Below are 22,624 nucleotides of genomic sequence, written 5' to 3' on the forward strand. Positions count from 1 at the left end.
AACATAACGCCGTTTACGGCAATCGAAACTGAATTTTTTTTTTAAAAGTCAGACGTCAAAACGACGTCGTTTTTGCAACCGTGTGGACCATGCATGGTGCACATAGTTACACAACATAACGCTCCAATTAAGACCATCTTTATTTCTATAACTAGTTTTTCAGGCATGAGATAATATCCATCATTATTTTTAAATAAGTATTTCAAAATATATCAATGTAAGATTATATAAGAAATATTCATGTATATCTAATTGAATGTTGAATTTGTTTATTTAAATTAGTAATTCAAAGTATATAAATGCAATATAATATATGAGAGATTGATTATAATTGTCGCAAAAATAAATATTTGCAATTTTGTAATAATGTTAGTCTAAATAAATACTATTTTTTGTTTAAATTTTTCTAAGTCTTCTTAATTCTCTTTTGGGTAACATTGTCATTGTATTCATCTTCAGTACTTGTCCTTTTCTTTTTTATTAGTAGTGTGTCATGTGCAATTGGGTTACTGGTGGTAGCATAGAGGGCAGCATCATGCAATGAGATTATGGTGTAGGAAGTTTTAGATTTGCCTTGTTGTGTATATGACTGAGATCCTAATTAGTTGTAATATGAACTCTTTATCTTGCAAGCGTCTGTTGATATTTGGTAGTGATAATTTTTTCACCAATGTTTCATGTGTTGTGAATTGAAATTGTGTATTATGTGAAAGTATTGAACAAAATATTAATATTGATTTTATTTGTATAAAATATTTGGTAAATAAATATATACGGAGTAACATATTTTGTAGTATATAACTTTGCAAGCCCGGATTTTGGGCAGTGCAAGCTCGGCTACCGCACAGGGCCCCAAATTTTAGAAGCTCAATATTTTATTTTTACCTAGTTAGTTTAGAAATAAAAATTAAAAATTTTTAATTAAACCTAAAAGGCTTTATAAAAAAAATGGTAGGAACATGTATTTATTGTATTTTAACTTTGCGGTCTAAGGTTCAAAACTTGTGCACACTATTATTAATATTCCATAATATGTCTATTTTTATTTGTGCATTGCACGGAAAAGATTTGTTATAATTTTTAAATTATAACAATGAATATTATATAGTGCAATTGATGAAATGAGTTGTATCGATTATATTTTTTTATGTTATCCTTGCTTAAATTCGAGCAAATAATTGCTCAATTATCCGTGCAGTGTGCGTGCAATGTATGTGCGATGCACAGATAATTTTTTTGTGTTATATATTTTGATAATAAAATTACGGTATTAGTTTTAAAGATTTTAATTTTGGTAGCTATAAGGCCTTATTTATTTACTCGAACATGGCCACAAAAATATAAAAACCGACACTGGTTTTCTTTGGTGGACTGCAGGAAAAATGGGCAAAGAAAACATATCTTGCTTGTGTGTGCTAGAGTTAATTCCAGCAATGGTCCTCCGACTATTGCGATTTTCCAAAATTAATCCCCAACTTTTAATTTGGACAAAAAAGACACTTGACTTTCAAAAGTGTTCCACCAAAGGTCCTTTTGTTAGATTTTCATGTGTTGCCGGTTAGTTTTAGGGACAATTGTGTCTTTTCATCATATTGGGTCAATTAAGTGAAGGGTAGAATGGTACATTACTTGGTCTTTTAATTGGCTGCTAAAATCCTCTTCAACTGCAGTAACGCAAGGTACAGTGGTCCCATCTAACGGTTCATCAGTATTTCCTCCAATCTCAACGGTCTCTGTGTTCTGGCCATTGTTCCTTTTTCTCAGGTTTGCTTCCACACGGCTTAGGGGGCAGAACTCAGTCACATGCTTATTTCCACCACAACGAGTGCAAAATGAGGCAAAGTTCTCATAGATAATTTTCTGCTCAATGATTCTGCCATTATGCAGTTCAATGGACACACTTTTCATAGGTTTAAGAGAGCAATCAACATCAACTAGAACACGGGCAAAAGTTGTCTTCCTCTTATCTCTTGTGAACCGGTCCATATAGATGGGTTCACCAATACCTCCCGCAATCTTACTCAGAGCACCAGGATTCCAACATGGATTAGGAAGGGGGGGCATTCTAATCCATGTTGCATTCTAATCCATGTTGGAATGAACCGGTAGTCCCCATATTCCTCGGTGAATGTTTTCGGTGGTGGCTGAATGAACAACCTCGATCTTCCCAAACAGAGCATAAGGACCACCTGCTAACACGGAGTCTCTGTCTTCCTTTCTCTTGAACCAAAACATGACATGGCCATTCAAGTGTTAATCCAGACGTACCAGACCTTCCACAAAGCAGCTGGAGCAGTGGACCCATTACTTGTGCTTGCCATCGGAGAGTCAGACAGAATCCTAGTAGGAGAGCAAGGAAAACACTGGCTCCCACATGCAGATTATCCGGTTACCTTGGCCGGTTCTCACAGGCAGATTAGCCGGCCACAATAAACGCAGGTGCACACAGACACCCGGCAAGGACAAGGACGTACCATTCTTGAGTTGTACTAGCGTTCTTCGTTGTTCTCTTGGTACTGGAGGATAATATGAACGGCTACTGCTACACTAAGAAGGAGAAGAAATCAATACAATCATAGGACACATTTGCCCCTGTACTAACGGAGAAGGAACGGTCACTTAACAGAAGGACCTTTGGTGGAACACTTTTAAAAGTCAAGTGTCTTTTTTGTCCAAATTAAAAGTCGAGGACCAATTTTGGAAAATCGCAATAGTCGGAGGACCATTGTTGGAATTAACTCTGTGTGCTATGAGTAATGTGCATTCCAACTCTAAGGACGAACAGTATGTACACCAAGGTGGATGCAGCCACCTTCTTTTGAAAATTAAAAAAAAAATTATTATTTTTTCTTTAAATTTTTAAAAATAATTAAAATATCTTTTATATATAATTTGACATTATGGCATCATCTTTAAGGAAAACTTAGAATTTTAAAAAATACTCTTTCCAAAAAAAAAAAAAAAAAAAAAAAAAAGAACTTATAAAAAATGCTATTTGCACAAAAACATATATAGTAAAAAAAAACATATATAGTAAAATACACAAATAAAATTTTCTGAGGCAATTTATAACACTATATTGATGATTTTAAAACCCTATATTAGATATTTATAGGGACTTACCGTAAGCCTAGCAACACGAACGACGAATCCAAGGACAGTCAAAGCGGAGAGGTGGTCGCCGATGAGAAGGGGAGAGGCTCTGGGCGTCTTAGTTCGGGAGGTGAGAGTTGAGAGATAGAGGGGTGAGAGAAGGAAGAGGTGGTCGCCGGTCGGGGTTGAGAAGGGGAGAGGCGATCAGTGAGAAGTGGAGAGGCGGTCGTCTGGTGGGTTTGGTCTGGGTAGAGTCAGGCCCGGATTTTGGGCTGTGCAAGCTGGGCTACCGCATAGGGCCCCAAATTTTAGAGGGTCCCAAATTTTATAAGCTCAATATTTTATTTTTATCTAGTTAGTTTAGAAATAAAAATTAAAAGTTTTTAATTAAATCTAAAAGGCTTTATAAAAAAAATGGTAGGAACATGTATTTATTGTATTTTAACTTTGAGGTCTAAGGTTCAAAACTTGTGCACACTATTATTATTATTCCATAATATGTCTATTTTTACTTGTGCGTTGCACGGAAAAGATTTGTTATAATTTTTAAATTATAACAACGAATATTATATAGTGCAATTTATGAAATGAGTTGTATCGATTATGTTTTTTATGTTATCCTTGCTTGAATTCGAGCAAATAATTGCTCAATTATCCGTGCAGTGTGCGTGCAATGTGTGTGCGATGCACGGATAATTTTTTTGTGTTATATATTTTGATAATAAAATTACGGTATTAGTTTTAAAGATTTTAATTTTGATAACTATAGGGCCTTATTTAATTACTCGAACAGGGCCACAAAAATCAAAAAACCGACCCTGATTTTCTTTGGTGGACTCCAGAAAAAATGGGCAAAGAAAACATATCTTGCTTGTGTGTGCTATGAGTAATGTGCATTCCAACTCTAAGGACGAACAGTATGTACACCAAGGTGGATGCAGCCACCTTCTTTTGAAAATTAAAAAAAAAAAAAAATTATTATTTTTTCTTTAAATTTTTAAAAATAATTAAAATATTTTTTATATATAATTTGTCATTATGACATCATCTTTAAGGAAAATTTAGAATTTAAAAAAATACTCTTTCCAAAAAAAAAAAAAACTTATAGAAAATGCTATTTGCACAAAAACATATATAGTAAAAAAAAACTTATAAAAAAAACATATATAGTAAAATACACAAATAAAATTTTCTGAGGCAATTTATAACACTATATTGATGATTTTAAAACCCTATATTAGATATTTAGAGGGACTTACCGTAAGCCTAGCAACACGAACGATGAATCCACGGACATTCAAAGCGGAGAGGTGGTCGCCGATGAGAAGGGGAGAGGCTCTGGGCGTCGTAGTTCGGGAGGTGAGAGTTGAGAGATAGAGGGGTGAGAGAAGGAAGAGGTGGTCGCCGGTCGGGGTTGAGAAGGGGAGAGGCGATCAGTGAGAAGTGGAGAAGCGGTCGTCTGGTGGGTTTGGTCTGGGTAGAGTCAGGCTCGGATTTTGGACTGTGCAAGCTGGGCTACCGCACTGGACCCCAAATTTTAGAGGGGCCCCAAATTTTAGAAGCTCAATATTTTATTTTTACCTAGTTAGTTTAGAAATAAAAATTAAAAGTTTTTAATTAGACCTAAATGGTTTTATAAAAAAATGGTAGAAACATGTATTTATTGTATTTTAACTTTGAGGTCTATGGTTCAAAACTTGTGCACACTATTATTATTATTCCATAATATGTCTATTTTTACTTGTGCGTTGCACGGAAAAGATTTGTTATAATTTTTAAATTATAACAACGAATATTATATAGTGCAATTTATGAAATGAGTTGTATCGATTATGTTTTTTATGTTATCCTTGCTTGAATTCGAGCAAATAATTGCTCAATTATCCGTGCAGTGTGCGTGCAATGTGTGTGCGATGCACGGATAATTTTTTTGTGTTATATATTTTGATAATAAAATTACGGTATTAGTTTTAAAGATTTTAATTTTGATAACTATAGGGCCTTATTTAATTACTCGAACAGGGCCACAAAAATCAAAAAACCGACCCTGATTTTCTTTGGTGGACTCCAGAAAAAATGGGCAAAGAAAACATATCTTGCTTGTGTGTGCTATGAGTAATGTGCATTCCAACTCTAAGGACGAACAGTATGTACACCAAGGTGGATGCAGCCACCTTCTTTTGAAAATTAAAAAAAAAAAAAATTATTATTTTTTCTTTAAATTTTTAAAAATAATTAAAATATTTTTTATATATAATTTGCCATTATGACATCATCTTTAAGGAAAATTTAGAATTTAAAAAAATACTCTTTCCAAAAAAAAAAAAAAAACTTATAGAAAATGCTATTTGCACAAAAACATATATAGTAAAAAAAAAACTTATAAAAAAAACATATATAGTAAAATACACAAATAAAATTTTCTGAGGCAATTTATAACACTATATTGATGATTTTAAAACCCTATATTAGATATTTAGAGGGACTTACCGTAAGCCTAGCAACACGAACGATGAATCCACGGACATTCAAAGCGGAGAGGTGGTCGCCGATGAGAAGGGGAGAGGCTCTGGGCGTCGTAGTTCGGGAGGTGAGAGTTGAGAGATAGAGGGGTGAGAGAAGGAAGAGGTGGTCGCTGGTCGGGGTTGAGAAGGGGAGAGGCGATCAGTGAGAAGTGGAGAAGCGGTCGTCTGGTGGGTTTGGTCTGGGTAGAGTCAGGCTCGGATTTTGGACTGTGCAAGCTGGGCTACCGCACTGGACCCCAAATTTTAGAGGGGCCCCAAATTTTAGAAGCTCAATATTTTATTTTTACCTAGTTAGTTTAGAAATAAAAATTAAAAGTTTTTAATTAGACCTAAATGGTTTTATAAAAAAATGGTAGAAACATGTATTTATTGTATTTTAACTTTGAGGTCTATGGTTCAAAACTTGTGCACACTATTATTATTATTCCATAATATGTCTATTTTTACTTGTGCGTTGCACGGAAAAGATTTGTTATAGTTTTTAAATTATAACAACGAATAATATATAGTGAAATTGATGAAATGGGTTGTATGGATTATGTTTTTTATGTTATCCTTGCTTGAATTCGAGCAAATAATTGCCCAATTATCTGTGCAATGTGTGTGTGATGCACGGCTAATTTTTTTGTGTTATATATTTTGATAATAAAATTACAGTATTAGTTTTAAAGATTTTAATTTTGGTAGGGCCTTATTTATTTACTCGAACAGGGCCACAAAAATCTAAAAATTGATCCTGTAACTTTGATATTTAATTACAAGATAGTATATAAAAAAAAAGACAGTGGACAATGTACTGAATATAATTAATTAATGAATTCGAAAGTAATGAATCTTTAAATTTTAGAAAATAAACCAGGACTATGTGGTCTAGTGGTACCCGGGTTGGACTTCCATTTGGAAGATTATGGGTTCGAGCCTTAGTTGTGTTTTAGTAGGTTGAGAAAGTATATGAACAGATACTATAATGTAATAGAGCCAGTAACTTTCAAAAAATAAAGATAATGAAATTATACTTCTTTTTAATTTTTTTATAATTAATAATTTTTTTTGAATAAAGGCATTATAGACTAATAGACCTCTAATTCTAAATTAATTAAATTCATATGTATTATTTTCGGTTGTAGCTACTAATTTATTTAATTTAATAAGAGTAATAAAATGCGTACTTACTTTTCATCCACAACAATGAAGTCATTGATTTTTTTTTTTTAATTTCCATTCGTTGTTGAGACAATTGTTTTGGGAATTTGTCAATGACAATTGCTACAATTGTTGTCAATAGAGGATGATATTAAATAATTCGAAATATATGATTACAATAAATATTGTTATAATGATATACTAAAAATTAACTTACAAATTTCTTTAGAAGTTTTCGTGCATTGATAAAATTCTGAGAATAATGTGTAAACTTGTTCAATTGGAGCCAGTGTGATGTCAACATTATCAATTCTTTGGAAAATGGTCCTACCTTCTTGGGAAACTATATATTGTCATTACAATCATTAATTTCCTAGCTAATTTTAATCGCACAAAATCACTTCAGAAATGACTATGTTTAGATATTCAAAATTCTGCCTAATTTGTGTATTTAATTGTGTTTTAAAAAATTAATTTTGGTGTGTATTAAACATTAAGGGGGCGTTTGGTTCAGGTTATATAAGATAACCAAGGGAATGTGACATTCCAAAACTCACATTCCGGTGTTTGGTTCATATTATCTCAGGGAATCTAACATTCCCAAGGAATGTCACATTCCCTCCACATAGGATTTTGAAGGGAATGTGATTCCCTTCAAAATCTTAGGTAATCTAAGATAACCTTGGTTATGTTAGTTATATATATATATATATATATATATATATATATATATATATATATATATATATATATATATATATATATATATATTTATTTATTTATTTATTTATTTATTTATTTATTTATTTATTTTTATTATGTTATGTTAGTTTATAAAATAATTTTGTTCCTCAAGTTCAAGATTTTAGTTAATATTTTAAAATCATGTGATTATATATGATACCGTTATCTTATTTATTTATTTTAATTTTTAAATTTATTAAAATATATGAAAATATGTTAAGGATATTATAGTGTGTATAAAAGATAACCCTAAACCAAACATCATTATATTACATACCCCAATTTTAACCAAACACAGGAATCTAACATTCTCAGTAATCTAACATTCCCAGCAATCTAACATTCCCTAAGGTAATCTTACATTCCGTGAACCAAACGACCCCTAAAGGCAAGTCATTCTTAGGTTGCATTCATTGCCATCTAGACTATAATATTGCAGTTGCGGAAAAGATAAAACTCAAACACAAGAATTATGAATTATGTTACAATAATTATGGAACAAAAAGATACATTATTATTTATATCTTGTATCTCAATCAAATTTAATGAATATTCCACTGAGCAAATTCTAATTTTAGTCATTGACTATTTATGTATTGACAACTACAGTTTTGTCAATTTTTTATAATAAAATTTGCTTTATAATATCCTTGACTTTTTATTATTTAATTGCAATGATCATTTGGCGTTGTTGGCAGCCATTAATAGAGCTCTAACCTATAAAGAAGATGGAGGGGGCGGGGGGGGGGGGGGGGGGGAGGGTAGAAGAGAGAGCTAATAAGTAAGTACGGAGTAATTTTCTTGGAGAGTGGGTAGCTGGTGAAGGAAAAGATCCTCCTCCCATTTTCTTTACCTAGAGGGATAAGATAGGTACGTAAATTCTCTTTCTTGAACTCCAATTAGGCTTGTGTAGGTTTTATCCAAAATATTTATTGTGTAGAATATGATCCAAAAACAACGTCTTTTCGCGTAACTTTTTTTCACGCGACCCACGGCAACATATATTTTTATAACTTATAGGGATAATTTATATTGTATATTATAGTAAAACATATTGTACATTAATCTAACTTATCTTACATTATCTTACTCTAGAAGTTTCATTATTTTAACACATAATGTACATTATTCTAACACATAATATACATTATTCTTTCACATAAAGTACATTATTCTAAATCATAATGTACATTATTCTAACTCATAAAATCCAATGGCGTCGTTTTTTACTGCGGTCAACTGTATTAACGATCAAAATGTCTTTGAATTTAACGACATTTCAACGATTTGGTAACGGAGGAAAACAAATGGTCATGAATCTAGGACAAAATTAAAAGTGAATTTTCAAAAAAGATGTTGTTATTTCCTAATTATAGGCTAGAGGTTGCTCCCACACCGATGTTGATGAGTCTCAGTCCCTAGTCATTCTTTCTAACTTTCACCTCTATGACCAGTTGAGTGCTCTCATCAGTTACTCTGCTTCCTGCTCTTTGTTGTCACGTACTCTATTCTTTTTGGGTGGTTTATGTTACTCTGTATTTTTTGTTTTGACCTCCAATTCTAATGGCTATACGAAACTTGACTTTGAAATTTTTCTTCTTGTTTGCAATTCTAGTTTTTTAATTTTTTTTTATCTGGATTTGTTTTAATTTACTTTTTTATTTTAAAGTTAGTTTTGATGAATATCTTGTCAATGGTGGTGTACATACAAATCTCAAGATATTCTTTAATTTTCGACCCCATCAAACAAAATTTATGCATTCACTATTGCCCACTAAGTAAACATGTATGTCTCAATTAATAAAGTAATGTATATTTCAAGGCTTCCCATACTAAATACATTATATAACTAAATAGATGATAATGAGAATATTGGTAAGCTATTGTATATTGCAAGTGAATAGGAACTAGCTAGCATATTTTTCCAAGAATATTGGTATACTAATAATGGTTTCCTTGAAGTCAACTATTAGTCTTCTAAACATGGATGTAACTTTTAAATATTAAATATGTTAACTGGTAGTTGTGAAAATATATATTTTATATTTTCATTGGATCTAAGCCAGTTACTTGAACATGTATGTTACAGGTCATGAAGAGTTCTTTGAATTGATACAGTTGAAGCGATGTATCAAAATAATTATCTGAAATATACATATAATGTTGTTTGCAAATAATAATAATAATAATAATAATAATAATAATAATAATAATTTTTCCTGTTTGCAATTTGCCTCCCACAGCCTTCTTGGTTAGGTTTGTAAATAAAAGAGGAAATTTTAGCCTATATTGAGCAATTTTCGACAAGAGGTTTCATCTAAAAGAGTCAACTGTAAATCAATGGGCAAAAATTGCAAAAATAAAGAATCGAAATTAAAAGGGATGATGATCAATAACACTAATATATTACAATGTACATAGAATAATAGGATCTCTGTAAATCAAGTCTAAAATTACTTAAATAACAAAGCATATATTTAAGTGATACTACTTTAAGTTGATAGAACAAAAGCAAATTTGATTTGCATCAAGATAAATGATGAGAATAACAAAATTAAAGTCACACAAGTTATGATTGCAATCACTTTTTTACTTGATTTTTTACTAGCACTTTTATTTTTTTTTAAAAAAAATCTTATTATTATTATTATTATTATTATTATTATTATTATTATTATTATTATTATTATTATTACCAAAGTAATAATAGTATTTTTCAAATTAATCAAAATTTAATTTTAAAATATAAAATACTTTATTTTGGGGTTGGGGTTATTTAATAATTTCTTTAAACTATACTTGAGAAAGAAGTAATATTTTAAATTAAATCTTATAAATGAAGGATTAGGTAATCAAGAATTAAGAAGTAACATTAGACCTACTGAAATTTAATGAACATGTAACTAACATCTTGTACGTCTGTACGTTATCATGTACGTACTTGAGATACATTATCTTCTTAAAGTTTTGTAATTTGAGTTGTGAGGGAAGTGGTCGATCTCAATTACTATGTTTCCAGCCTTTTTCGTCGTCACTCTTTTGTTTGACCAAGAAGCTAAGCTAGTGTGGATTGATAGTTTCAATAATAGCAGCTCTCTTCAATCGTGTGGCCTCGAGTTTCATTCTTAATTTGGATTGATTTCACAAATGACGATTGCTAATGATTTAGGGAATATGAAGATCAGAATTTCGATCAATTCAATTAAAGGGTTTAAAGATCAAGAGAAATGACAATAAAAAAGCCTGAATCCAAGAAGTTGGATGTTCAATCAACTATTTTCTTCTAAGCATGGGGTCCTCCTTATATAGACGAGGTAAGTTGAGCGCCATTTTAAAATTCAAATTTGCAAATTGCATGTCACTCAACAAGTTGTAGCCATTCAAAAACTGTCACATTTCGCAATTTTCGCAGCGAATCCTTGATTTGCACTACCATAAACCATATGGTAAAGATCATTTCAATACTTGTGTAATAAACACACTTTGGTCCAAAAAGTCTATTTTCTACTTATCACTAATATGTCCCTATTATAGACTGGTAGACGTAAGACAAACTTGAAATGTGCCTAACAATTCTTTTTATCCTTCATCTTATAAACTCCATCCTTCCGAGGTTTATATATCATTATTTTTACCATGAGGGACTATACTCAATCTTGATTCTTTTTATATGTGGTGTGTGTTAATTAGATAAGTATACTCGAATAAAAAAAAAAAACAAAAAAAAAAGTATTCTGGATGTGTATCTTGATAACTTCTTCCGAAAACACTTCCTTTTCTAACTCAACTCCTTCTGATATCTTATTCTTTTGAATCTTCTTCTTCTAACCACTATTCTTCTGGGTGAGATCCTTCCAAGATAAGATTACATTTTTACATCGATGAAAGTTTAATTTGAGAGGTCTACTATGTCTAATACATATTGTTAGCATCGTCAAAATCTATTAACAATAATTCTAACAACTTATGGAAAGTAAAAATAATACCACTACAAGGTAATTAGCAACTTGATATAAAAATGTTAATAAATTAACCATTTAATTATCAACTTGATGTAATTTTTTTTTTTATCAATTGAAAATTTATTTAATTACACGATACACTTAAATTTTCTAACCACATTAGATAAAAGTAAAATAGTAATGATATCCACCCCTCCAAAATTTTACCCTCCGGACATGACACTATTTAATTGGATACTTAAGTCATTCATTAAAAGTTGTATTGTAGGGTCCATCAATTCATGGGCAGCCAATGAGTATAAGCCATGATATTTTTAAAAGAAACACCGACTCCTTAAAATTTGTAAGCAAATTATATCGTGCACCACGACGCACATAGTAATGTGCGTCCAGGCACAAAACGCACGTGTTTCATGCTGACGTCACTCCATCCGTCCGAACAGACCAAACCCCATTATATGTATTCAGTTAAAAATTTATGTGTATTGTGTTATGTGTTTATGTGTATTCAGTTAAAAGTTTATTTGTATAATGTTAACCAACCCCATTATGTGTATTCAGTTAAAAGTTTATGTGCATTTAGTTAAGAGTTTATGTGTATTATGTTAACCAAACCCCATTATGTGTATTCAGTTAAAAGTTTATGTGCATTTAGTTAAGAGTTTATGTGTATTATGTTAACCAAACCCCATTATGTGTATTCACTTAAAAGTTTATGTGTATTATGTATTATGTTAGATTATGTGTATTCTGTTATGAGTTTATGTATGTGCATTCGAAACAGAAAATTCTTTTTAACAACCTAACAAAACGACATCGTTTTGGGAGGCGCAGGGCGCACATTGCTATGTGCGCTCTGGTGCACGGTATAACGATTGAAATTTGTACATGTAAACTGACTTTACATTTTTATTTTTATTTAATAAATGAGTTTTATAATTGAAAAAAAAATGATAGTTTAATTTTAAGTTTTAACCCATTAATTAATTATATCCATATATATTATAGACTCAAACCATGAATTATTAATCTACTACTAACAAATTATATTAATATTAAGAGTTAATTTCATTTTTAGTCCTAGATTTATATGTGACATTCCACTATTAGTCCTTTTGTTTTCAGAACATTCATTTTTTGTCCTAGTATTATTGTGGCATGACCATTTTTGGTCCTCTACCATCAAAATAATTTAAATTTCGTTAAATACAAGGACATTTTAGTCTTCATTTATGGATTTTTTTTCATAAAATAAATATAAGAAATATAGCGCGCCAACTTACTTTGTATATAAAAAAAATATCGAAATATTCTTATATTTAACGGCATTTCAATAATTTTGTTAACATAGGACCAAAAATGGTAATGACACAATAATACTATGATCAATTGAGGATATTTTGGTCAGAAATGACTAAAAGTGGACTGTCACCTATAAATCTTTGACAAAAATGGAATTAACTCTAATATTAACAGTGTATTTTAAAATTTCAAATTATTAAAGGACATCTTAATCATTTTTTATTTATATACTTTGTTGTTTTCATATCAATAAGTTGGAGTGGGTCTTTAATATATAAGAACTTTTAATTCATGTCATTTTTTACTAGAACTATGTGGTTTAATGGTACCTGGGTTGGACTTCCATTTGAAAGATTATGAGTTCGAGCCTCTATATGAACAGATAGAACCAGTAGTTTTCATATATATATATATGAAGGTTTAGTTGGGAAAATTTAAGAAAATTCTATAAAATAACAAATATGCCATTCATTAATTTGAAAATTCAATATACAACATTATTTTTATTAGAATTTGTTAATGGTGGATTTAAACTATCACTTTACAAGTAATTAAATTTAAAAAAATTGTGTATTAAAAAAATTGTATATGATAATAATTCACAGACTAAGTCTACAATATATTTATAATTAATGAACTAAAATTACTACATCAACTAAAAAATGAACTAAAATTACCATTTTGTCTTTAATGAACTAATTTTTTATTTTTTATTTTTTTTGGTGAAAGTCTTTAATGAACTAATTTATGTATGCATATATTGTTTAATTTTTATGTTTTGAGACTATGTTTGACTAAGGATCGGAGCAAGGAAATGAGAAAATTGGGGATTTCATTTCAAGAGCCTAGAGGGCGGAGATAGAGAGGGCGAGAGGGGAGATGTGGAGGAGGAGATGGCGCAGCGACGGCAGCGAAGACTGAGTCCGACGGCGAGAAGATGGTGTTGCCGGTGTCTCCCTTCTTCGCAATCGATCGCACCTTCGTGAATGGGGGTGTTGCCGGTGTCTCAGCTGCTGCATGGAGGATCCGAAGGTTTTGAGGGTGTTGGGGGTGCGCGGAGACCAGCTTTCGCTACTCAGATTGCCGATCGGGTCGCCGTCCGGCGAACAGAGAGGGGATTGGTTTAGCCATGCATGGCCTCTGGATCAATGTTTCTCTTGCTCCGGCCACCGTGGAGGCTGTCAATGGAGGTCTCGAATCCTCGGCTGTTTCAGCTAGAATGGATACTGTGGCTCTGCCAGGTAAACGCCTTTCTGATGGAAATTTGGTTCATAAAAATGTGTTAAATTATATGAATATTTTATCCTCAATTATTCATTTTAAAAAATTTATATTATATAATAAAAGGTTTGATATTCAGTAAATATTGTTATTATATTGTTAAGAGCATTTCAATTAAACTTAAATCAACTCCTTTTATTTATTAAATTTTTTTTTAAAAAAAATCTTAATATCACTGAAATAATAACAATATTTTTCAAATTAATCAAAATTTTATTTTTAAAAAATGAAATGAAATAATTTATGTTGGGGGTTATTTAATAATAATTTATTTAAACTAAACTTGGGAGATAAGTAATATTTAAAATTAAATCTTGCAGTTCCGTTGCAGATGAAAGATGACCTAATCAAGAATCAAGAACTAACGTTGTAAGGAAAGCACTCTCTGATCTCAGTAGTTTCGATCCCTTTCTTCATTCAGTTCTAGCTTTGACTAGGTTTCCCAATTTAAGATTCATAATTTCTTAAAGTTTCTTAATTTCGAAAGCGCTCTCGATCAGCTTCCCGTTCTTACACCCACTCACTAGGTTTCCATAATCGCTCGTCACTGTACTCTCGCTGAATGACGACGCTAAAGATGAGAATTTCAGTGAACAAAAGCAAAGGAGACGATTGGGAAAAGGATTTGAAGATCACGAGGAATCTACTCATCACTCACAACGACAAGAAGCTTGAATCCAAGAAGCGTGCATGTTCTGATGATTTCAACGGAAAAGTGTGGGTTTAACGCAAGATTGCGAGAGGATGATTCACAAACCTAAGACGAGTGATCAAGGTTGTCTGCGAAATCATTCTTCTTCATCACCGACTGCCACCATTGTTGCTGCTCACCGGTCTTCTCATCATTCTTCTTCATCACCGACGACTGCCACCAGAAGTGGGTGGGATGGCCAAAACAAACCTAAGAGTCGTGAAACTTCGGAACAAGGTTGTCTGCGAAATCTAAGAGGTGGAAGGGATTGTCAGAAGAAAACGCAGCCGCCATTGCACAGCGAAAAGGAAAGTCGTAGGTTTGATCATTCATCGTCATGTGCCACCACTGCCGCCATTGATCAAGAAAGTTGCAGTACTACTTCACTTACTGTTGGCGCTCCGCTTTCTCCAACTCATGCTCTACGTGCTGCCCAGATGAAGCAACGTTACGCACATCTTATTTTCAAAGAAAATCATCAACTAAAGCAGGGAGATATTGCTGACCATTTGAAGCAACAAGAAGAAATTAGGAGGCGGGAGATTGCAGAGAAAGCCAAGATTGAACAAGAAATCAAAGCTGCCCAAACACTTGTACAGATGAGGGCGGAAGCCGAGCTGAAAATCCAGAGAGTAGCGGCCAGAATCGCATTGGAGAAGATGGAAAAGACGGTTGAATTCAACGATGCATTGCAGATAATGAGAGATTTTGAGAGTTTGTTGAATGCTACTGTTTGTTAGTTTTTGGGTGGTATATGCATGTTACACTATTTTTTGTTTTCACCTCCAATTTTAATGTCTATACAAAATTTGACCTGAAATTTTTAGAGATTTTGAGAGTTTGTTGAATGCTACTGTTTGTTAGTTTTTGGGTGGTATATGCATGTTACACTATTTTTGTTTTCACCTCTAATTTTAATGTCTATACAAAATTTGACCTGAAATTTTTCTTCTTGTTTGCAATTTCAATTTTTAATATCTCTGTTTTGTTTTAATTTTCTTCAAGTTAGTTTTGATGTTTTAATTTTCTTCAAGTTAGTTTGATGAATATCTACCCAAAGTTAATTCCCTTGATACTGCTGCGGGCAAATGTCCACACACCACACGATTCAAAATGGCAAATGTCTACACACCACAATATTCAAAATGGCGTTGTTGAATTTTATGAGTTAGAATAATGTACTTTAATTTATGTATTAGAATGTACTTTATAAGTTATAAAAATGTATGTTGTAATGAGTTGCGTGAAAATGAAAAATAAACAAAAATGCAAAACGACATCGTTTTTGGACCGTGATCCACATAGCTGTGTGGTCCACGGTACACTCAATAACTATTGGTTGAAGTGATGTTAGGTCTCTAATCACCTTGCATCTTGAAGTGTTGAGGCCACCTACTTTTGATCACTCGTTCCACGGAAATTATGGTGAGCTACTCTCAAATGGAACTTGTCCTATTATACAATCATCTATCAAAATAATTATATGAAAAATAAATACATACCATGCATAATTTTAGATGTTTGCAATTTACCTCTCTTAGCTTTCATGATTTAGTGTGCACATAAAAGATGAAATTGAAGCCAACAATGAACAATTTTGAAAGCAGACAACAAAAGATATGTCTAAATTTTGCAATTTGTGCTCATTCATTTACAGTCGACTGTTTAAATGAATGGGTACAAAACTACAAATTGCATAAAGAAAGAATCCAATTTAAAAGGGATGATGATCAATAACAGTTACAGATTTGAATGCACATAGAACAGTATCAGTAAACCAAGTCTAAAATTAAACTTTCTGATTCGCAACAAGATAAATCATAAATGATGAGAATAACAAAATTAAAAAGAAAAATAAAAAGTGAAATTCGTCAGTAACTAGGTTCTCTCAAGGTGCAAAATTGGGTTTTCTCTACGCTCGTACTCCCCTGTTAAGACTAACCATTCGAGCCGATGCATCCCCTTGGCTTCCCCTGGCTGCGGACCCAGAATGGTACCGTGATCCTTGACTGCCACTTGAATAACCCCCAGCACCGCGTGCCTGGTTGGATCGATCCCTTGATGTTTGACCAGATCCCGAAGCTCTATTATAGCCGCCACCTCTGCCACCTCTGGTGCTTCCCTGCCTGCCTTGCGAAAAGAACTCCGGCCACTTTCCCCCAGTACCACCACTAGCAGCTGCAGCATAATCTTGGCCATCCCTGCGTCTCAAGGGAGGGCCATCCAATCCACCGCCAATCTTTGCCTCGACTGCTCTGTCATTACTTTCTGCGAGAATTGCTAGCTTCTCTGTCAGCTGGAATGCCAAAGCCTGTAGTCTTGTATGTTCAACATCATGGAAGACCACACACCGAGTCGGTTGATCCCAGCTTGCATGAAGCTCGTCAGTGATCATGAGTTTGCTCACGATGCAATGAGTTTGGGAATCAGAAAGTTCAAACATCTTGGCAAGCAGATCCAGGCTAAGAGAGTTATAAGAGGAAGAGTAAGTGAAAAGATAAGTCCTCAAAGCCTCTTCCTTGATTTTCGCCCTAACCATTTCAAGAACATTGTCTTTATTCCGAAGCAGCCTCCAAATGTCAAGGGAGTTAATAATGTCAAAGGCCTTTTTGAAATCTCCCTGGCGCAGGGCTCTTGTAGCTGCCATTACATGGTCCCTAACATTTTCAGGAGGCCCAGTGAATGTTTGCCTTTCGCTCATCTCTAGCAGTCTCCGGAAAGTCTTGCTTATGACTTTGCGCTTTCCGTCATGGCTATTGGCTGCCATGTTTGGAACTTCCAACAGCATTGCACATATAAGATGGACAGATTCGAGCAGCTCAAGATTTATGTGCATATGATATGGCATTTGACGCCTCCTTTCCATTCTCTCCTGATAATATCAAAACATGACTTGAATCAAAAAGTATAATGCAAATATAATGATGTAAGCAGTAAAAGAATGTGAAAAACACTTCTGCACTAATGTGGAAGTATAACTCAAGATGCCATCGGTACTATAAGAGAAAATAGAAAACAATGCAGAATAATTGGAGAAACTGGGCTGCAAAGTTTATCAAATAGAGTAATCATAATATAATATTATCTCATTGAAAAAAAAAAAAAAAAAAAAAAACACCCTACTCTAAGAAATAAATGTAACAGCAGCACCCATTTATATGCAACACGCACACAAGACATGCTCTAAGAAATAAAAGAAAGGTCCATCACAACTCTGCCACACCCCTCCCCCTTTACAATGAAATTTAGGATTCTATAGCTGTAAATTATGGACCATATGTTATATGCCAAAATATAGAGTCAATATAAATCATCTGTGTCAATAAAAGGTCATACCTGTTCTGGTGTCTTTTCATGGTATCGGCTTTGAGAGACACCTTGCGCAAGCAATTCTTTTACCCTGCCAGCAGAATACAGCTCAGACAGACAACTATGCCCCTCGAAAATAAGTCCAACCCTGAATGCACATAGACCAAGCTGAGCCATAGCTCTATTAAAAAGTATCTGTGTGGAAATGTCCATATGCTGTACATTATCCTGCAAGTGACTCATCAGCAAGAGATCACGGGAAACTGAAAACTCATTCAAGATAGCATGGTGGTATATATCACACAGCATAGCACGGGCTTTAGTTCGCTCATCACCATACTTGTATATGAGTGAAACAAGGATGTCCATCAAGGTCCTACTATTCTCTTCAAAGGTGGGTTTTCTTGGAACAAGTTCTGGAGTTGGAACAATTGCAGGTGGACCCCTGCTCTCCTCAAGCACCTTGTTTTCCTCACCAGACTCCATACCTTCCTCAGCATTCTCTGTTTGCTCAGCCCACTTCCTCATGGCATCATACACTTCTTGTGGTTTATAATAAATGAGCTCAACCCGTTTGAGAGCCACTTTGGCTGCACCCTTATAATCTCCAGCCCTTTCTAAGTAATCCTGGACATTATGAGCCAGAACCACAAACAATGGCTCATCTTTCAACCTCTCAACATATTCACGTGTATGAGGATCAATAACCTGCAAGCTTTTAAAGAACTCCACATCGATCCTTTCCACAAATGCTACCAGGTTTCCCCAGATTCTAATAGTCCCCTTATGATCTGCTCCTTTTTGGGTCTCATTCTCATCAGGCTCCACCTTATCATCAACAACAATATTTGGGTACTGTGTCAGAATATCCAGTATTATAAGCATATTCTGCACACATTTTTTCCACACATTTATAGGCATATGCCCGCTTAGGCTTTGATTAACATCAAACTGGGCTGAGACAACACTGAAAAGAATCTCCAGCCTCTGAGCTGGGGTCTTAGCCACCTTGGTCAAGAAGGTGAGCTGCTCAATCAATTCAATCCTTCCAGTTCCCTTTCTACCCCTTGCAGAAACAATCTCCTTGAACTTCTTATTGACAATATCCCAAGTGATTTGACTGGGATCCTTAAACTGTTTATCCATAAGCTTATCTTTCTTGCTCAGCATTTTCTCCCACCCTGTACCAGTCTCAGTTAACTCATCATGACCATCACCCTCATCCTCATCCTCTTCTGACTCTGCTTTTGTTGGATCCTCTTCAAAGTCATCCTCATCATCATCATCTTCCTCCTCTGACTCCTCATCACCTCCTTCATCTTCACTCTTAGGTGGATTCTTCCTATATGAATCAATCAGCTCCTCATATTGCTTGTTATTTTTCTTTAATTTCTGTTTCATCGAATTCATAGCTTTGGCATTACTACTACTCATTTTCTTCTTAGCTTCCTTATTTGCAAAGGCCTCACTCAGAAAGTCCTCCAACATCACTAAAGCCTTAATATAGAGATCTGGCACCTTCTCTGCATCTATTGTACGCATCACCTTCTCTAGCTGCTTATTGATCTTGTCAAAACTCTCTTGCAGGCTGACCCAGTCATTTATCTTCATGGCATTCTTCATTTGATCAACAGTAGAAGACATCTCTTCATACCGCTTGTCAGAACGTTTGACAACACGTCGATGCACATTCGAGTCATCACTATCAGACTCAGTATCAGATACAAGATACTTGCTCTTATTTGCAGCATCAATTGAATCTACAGCTTCTTCAACCTCAATATCACTCTCCTCCTCTTCACTTTCACTGTCACCCTGTAAACCCATAACACACAGGAATAATATCTCAATATAAATCAAGTACATTTTAAAACAACAAAGTAAGAATAAATGAGAAGAACCATTAATGAAAAATGTTAATTTCATAATGTCATAAAGATTCAGATTTTTCTATTCCAATTTCCAAATCAATTGAAGACCAAAATGATAGTAAAACAATTAGTTTTTTTTATTGTTGTTTCTTTTTGCAAAAATCTATACATTCCACTGCAATTTCAGGATAACTCAAGTGGAAGCATTCACTCCAAAGACAGACTTTCAAAAGTTTAGAAGGAATCCAAAAGTAGTAATATCTATGAAAACTACAAACCTGAGTCCAGAATCGTGAAGCCATGTTTCCAAGGGTTTGTTAACAGAATAAATAAACTGCATTGGAAACCAAATCGAAAACAGAGCATAAGAAAAAGATATAATAATCAAAATACAAGACAAAATTACAAAAAAAATAAAAAATAAACAAATAAACATAAAAGTTGAATCTTTAGGGATGGTAGTATGGTGGGTACCCTCCTGTTTACCAAATTCCAAACCTGAACCCAATTACTTCATTCCAACCGTACCTAAACCTTACCAAGCTGGTTTAACCCAATCCCCAAATTGCTCTAGCTACCACCAATATGCAAGTTTAGCATTATTGAACAAGAACAATATATTCATAGATGCTGTTTTGCCTGTAAACAAATTTCTAAAAAGAACCAAACTATAAGCAAGTTTAGATTTTATATCACAGTTCTATCCAACCATCTATAAAAAAAATAAAATAAAAACCAGCATTGAATGCTGATCTTGAGCAGGCTTCACTATTCTAAGGGGATATAATTAGCTACATAAAGTTAAATAGGTTAGTACTATAGGAAAAGGGACTAACATTAAGAATTGGCTCAATCACAATATAAACCAAAACTTCTTAATTAAAAAGCTCTTAATTAGGTTGATTGTTGAGCTGATTAAACAACTAACCACTAATTCGATGAAAAAGATTACAATTTACATAACAAATTTATCGCTGATTCATCCCTCTCATTGCACACAATAAACGAATTTCCCACACATAAAAAGAAATTCCCCAAATCTACATAGTAAAATCCTAAATAGGTCCCAAAAAAAAAAAAACAATTTACTGTGTTATAAGTGGAGCCGTACCTTGGGAGAACGTTCGGAGAGTGGATTCTACAATCGAGGACGGAGATTTCGATGAGTTTGATGTCGACCTCTCCCGGAAACCTTCTCGTGTTGGTCACTTGGTCGGAAGCGGACGCCGGAGCTGGAGGGTGAGGGAGACTGGCAGAGGGATTTAGAATGGCAGACCCTGTGTGGGGGGGTTTTGATCCGTAATTTCCCTGCGGCGTATGACTCCTTTTTCTTTAGGGTTTCAAGTTTTGGGTAATTTAAGAATTACTCCCCTTCTAAAAAAGAAGAATTACTCCGATAAGGAATAAATTTGTCATAAATTTGTCAACTAGTATATAATGTGATCGGCACATCAGATATCATTCTAAACGGGTGGTAACAAAATTAAACATCGGTAAGTGTTTAATAAAAAAGTAATAAATTTAGAAAAATTTGTACGATGCTTAGAACAACCAAATTTAGAATGAATATTTTTGCTGCAATTGATATACTGAATATACTTAGAATTCGGTCATGTAGTTAAGATATCGACAACTTATAGTGATCTACTTTGTTGCGGTCCTATGTTTTCTAGAGCCACGAACTTTACTCGAAACACACTTTTAAATAGCGATTGTAAATTTTTTCGTAAATTTAAAAAGTCCATAGTGATAGACATGATATACACTATAGCCAATCGTTATACCTTGCACCACGGTGCACATAGCAATGTACGTTCCGTGCCTCCCAAAACGATGTCGTTTCGTTAAGTTGTGTGGCAAGTCGACGCGACAGAGTGTATGTGTATTCTGTTATATAATTATGTACATTATGTTATACAATTATGTACATTCTGGTAGACAATTATATATATTGTTTTATATAATTATGTACATTTTTTTATACAATTATGTACATTTTTTATACAATTATGTACATCCGAACACGTGATATTTTTTAACAGTTAAAAATTTATATACTGTTATACAATTATGTACATTTTATTATACAATTATGTACATTTTCAAAACATGGATTTTTTTTTTACGAAGTTAACAGCAAACATAGAAAAACGAAATTTCTAAAAAAAAAAAAAAGTGCAAAACGACATCGTTTTGCACCAAGGCGCACAATGCAATGTGCGCCCTAGTGCACGATATAAATTGCCCACTATAGCCCACTTTTTTGTTTTTCTAATTTTATTATGACAACTTTTTTGTTGACATGAGATTGTAGAGTTGTTTCCTTGACCATGTTCAGGGACGGAGCCAAAAATTCGATTGAGGAGGGGGGGGGGGGGGGGGGCGAAACAGTACAGACAGATTCAGAAAATTTTTCTAGAAAAGGCGAAACATTAAAACAAAAGAGATAATTTAAAAATAAATAAATAAACTACCTAAGAAATATAATTGTAAATATTGTTGGATATGGACGAAAAATAAAACACATCGAAACTTTATAAAAATATTCATAACAAAATATGAAACATAATTAATAAAATAATTTGAATAGAAAACACATTATAAATTACACATCTTATTATAGAGTGTGTATGTGTAATATTAAAAAAGCTATTAAAAAAGAATTGTAAAACTATATTGATGCTAAGATTAGAACCCTTAACC

The 22,624-nt window shown here is 33.4% G+C and overlaps 2 protein-coding genes across 4 annotated transcripts; one reads left to right on the top strand and one right to left on the bottom strand.

Annotated features, from left to right (window-relative positions):
* The first annotated feature begins 13,972 nt into the window (after positions 1-13,972).
* On the top strand, positions 13,973-15,482 carry LOC109160209 (transcription factor GTE10-like). Its single transcript, XM_019308438.1, has 3 exons — positions 13,973-14,010; positions 14,371-14,419; positions 14,578-15,482. The coding sequence occupies exon 3, from the start codon at positions 14,795-14,797 to the stop codon at positions 15,479-15,481; it is 687 nt and encodes a 228-aa protein (XP_019163983.1). The 5' UTR covers positions 13,973-14,010; positions 14,371-14,419; positions 14,578-14,794; the 3' UTR covers position 15,482.
* Positions 15,483-16,465: 983 nt separating this feature from the next.
* LOC109160207 (eukaryotic translation initiation factor 3 subunit C-like) lies at positions 16,466-21,287 on the bottom strand. 3 transcript variants are annotated; one of them, XM_019308435.1, is made up of 4 exons: positions 21,033-21,287; positions 20,200-20,255; positions 18,078-19,865; positions 16,466-17,613 (listed from the first exon to the last, which is right to left on the bottom strand). In XM_019308435.1, the coding sequence occupies exons 2-4, from the start codon at positions 20,221-20,223 to the stop codon at positions 16,654-16,656; spliced, it is 2,772 nt and encodes a 923-aa protein (XP_019163980.1). In that variant the 5' UTR covers positions 20,224-20,255; positions 21,033-21,287; the 3' UTR covers positions 16,466-16,653. The 3 variants fall into 3 exon arrangements, with proteins under 3 accessions (XP_019163980.1, XP_019163981.1, XP_019163982.1); XM_019308436.1 differs by having other exon boundaries at positions 20,200-20,259; positions 21,037-21,251; XM_019308437.1 differs by having other exon boundaries at positions 20,200-20,238; positions 21,036-21,251.
* Between the last annotated feature and the right edge of the window lie 1,337 nt (positions 21,288-22,624).

The sequence above is a fragment of the Ipomoea nil genome, unplaced genomic scaffold, assembly GCF_001879475.1.
Source record: "Ipomoea nil cultivar Tokyo-kokei standard unplaced genomic scaffold, Asagao_1.1 scaffold2845, whole genome shotgun sequence".
Lineage (NCBI taxonomy): Eukaryota > Viridiplantae > Streptophyta > Magnoliopsida > Solanales > Convolvulaceae > Ipomoea > Ipomoea nil.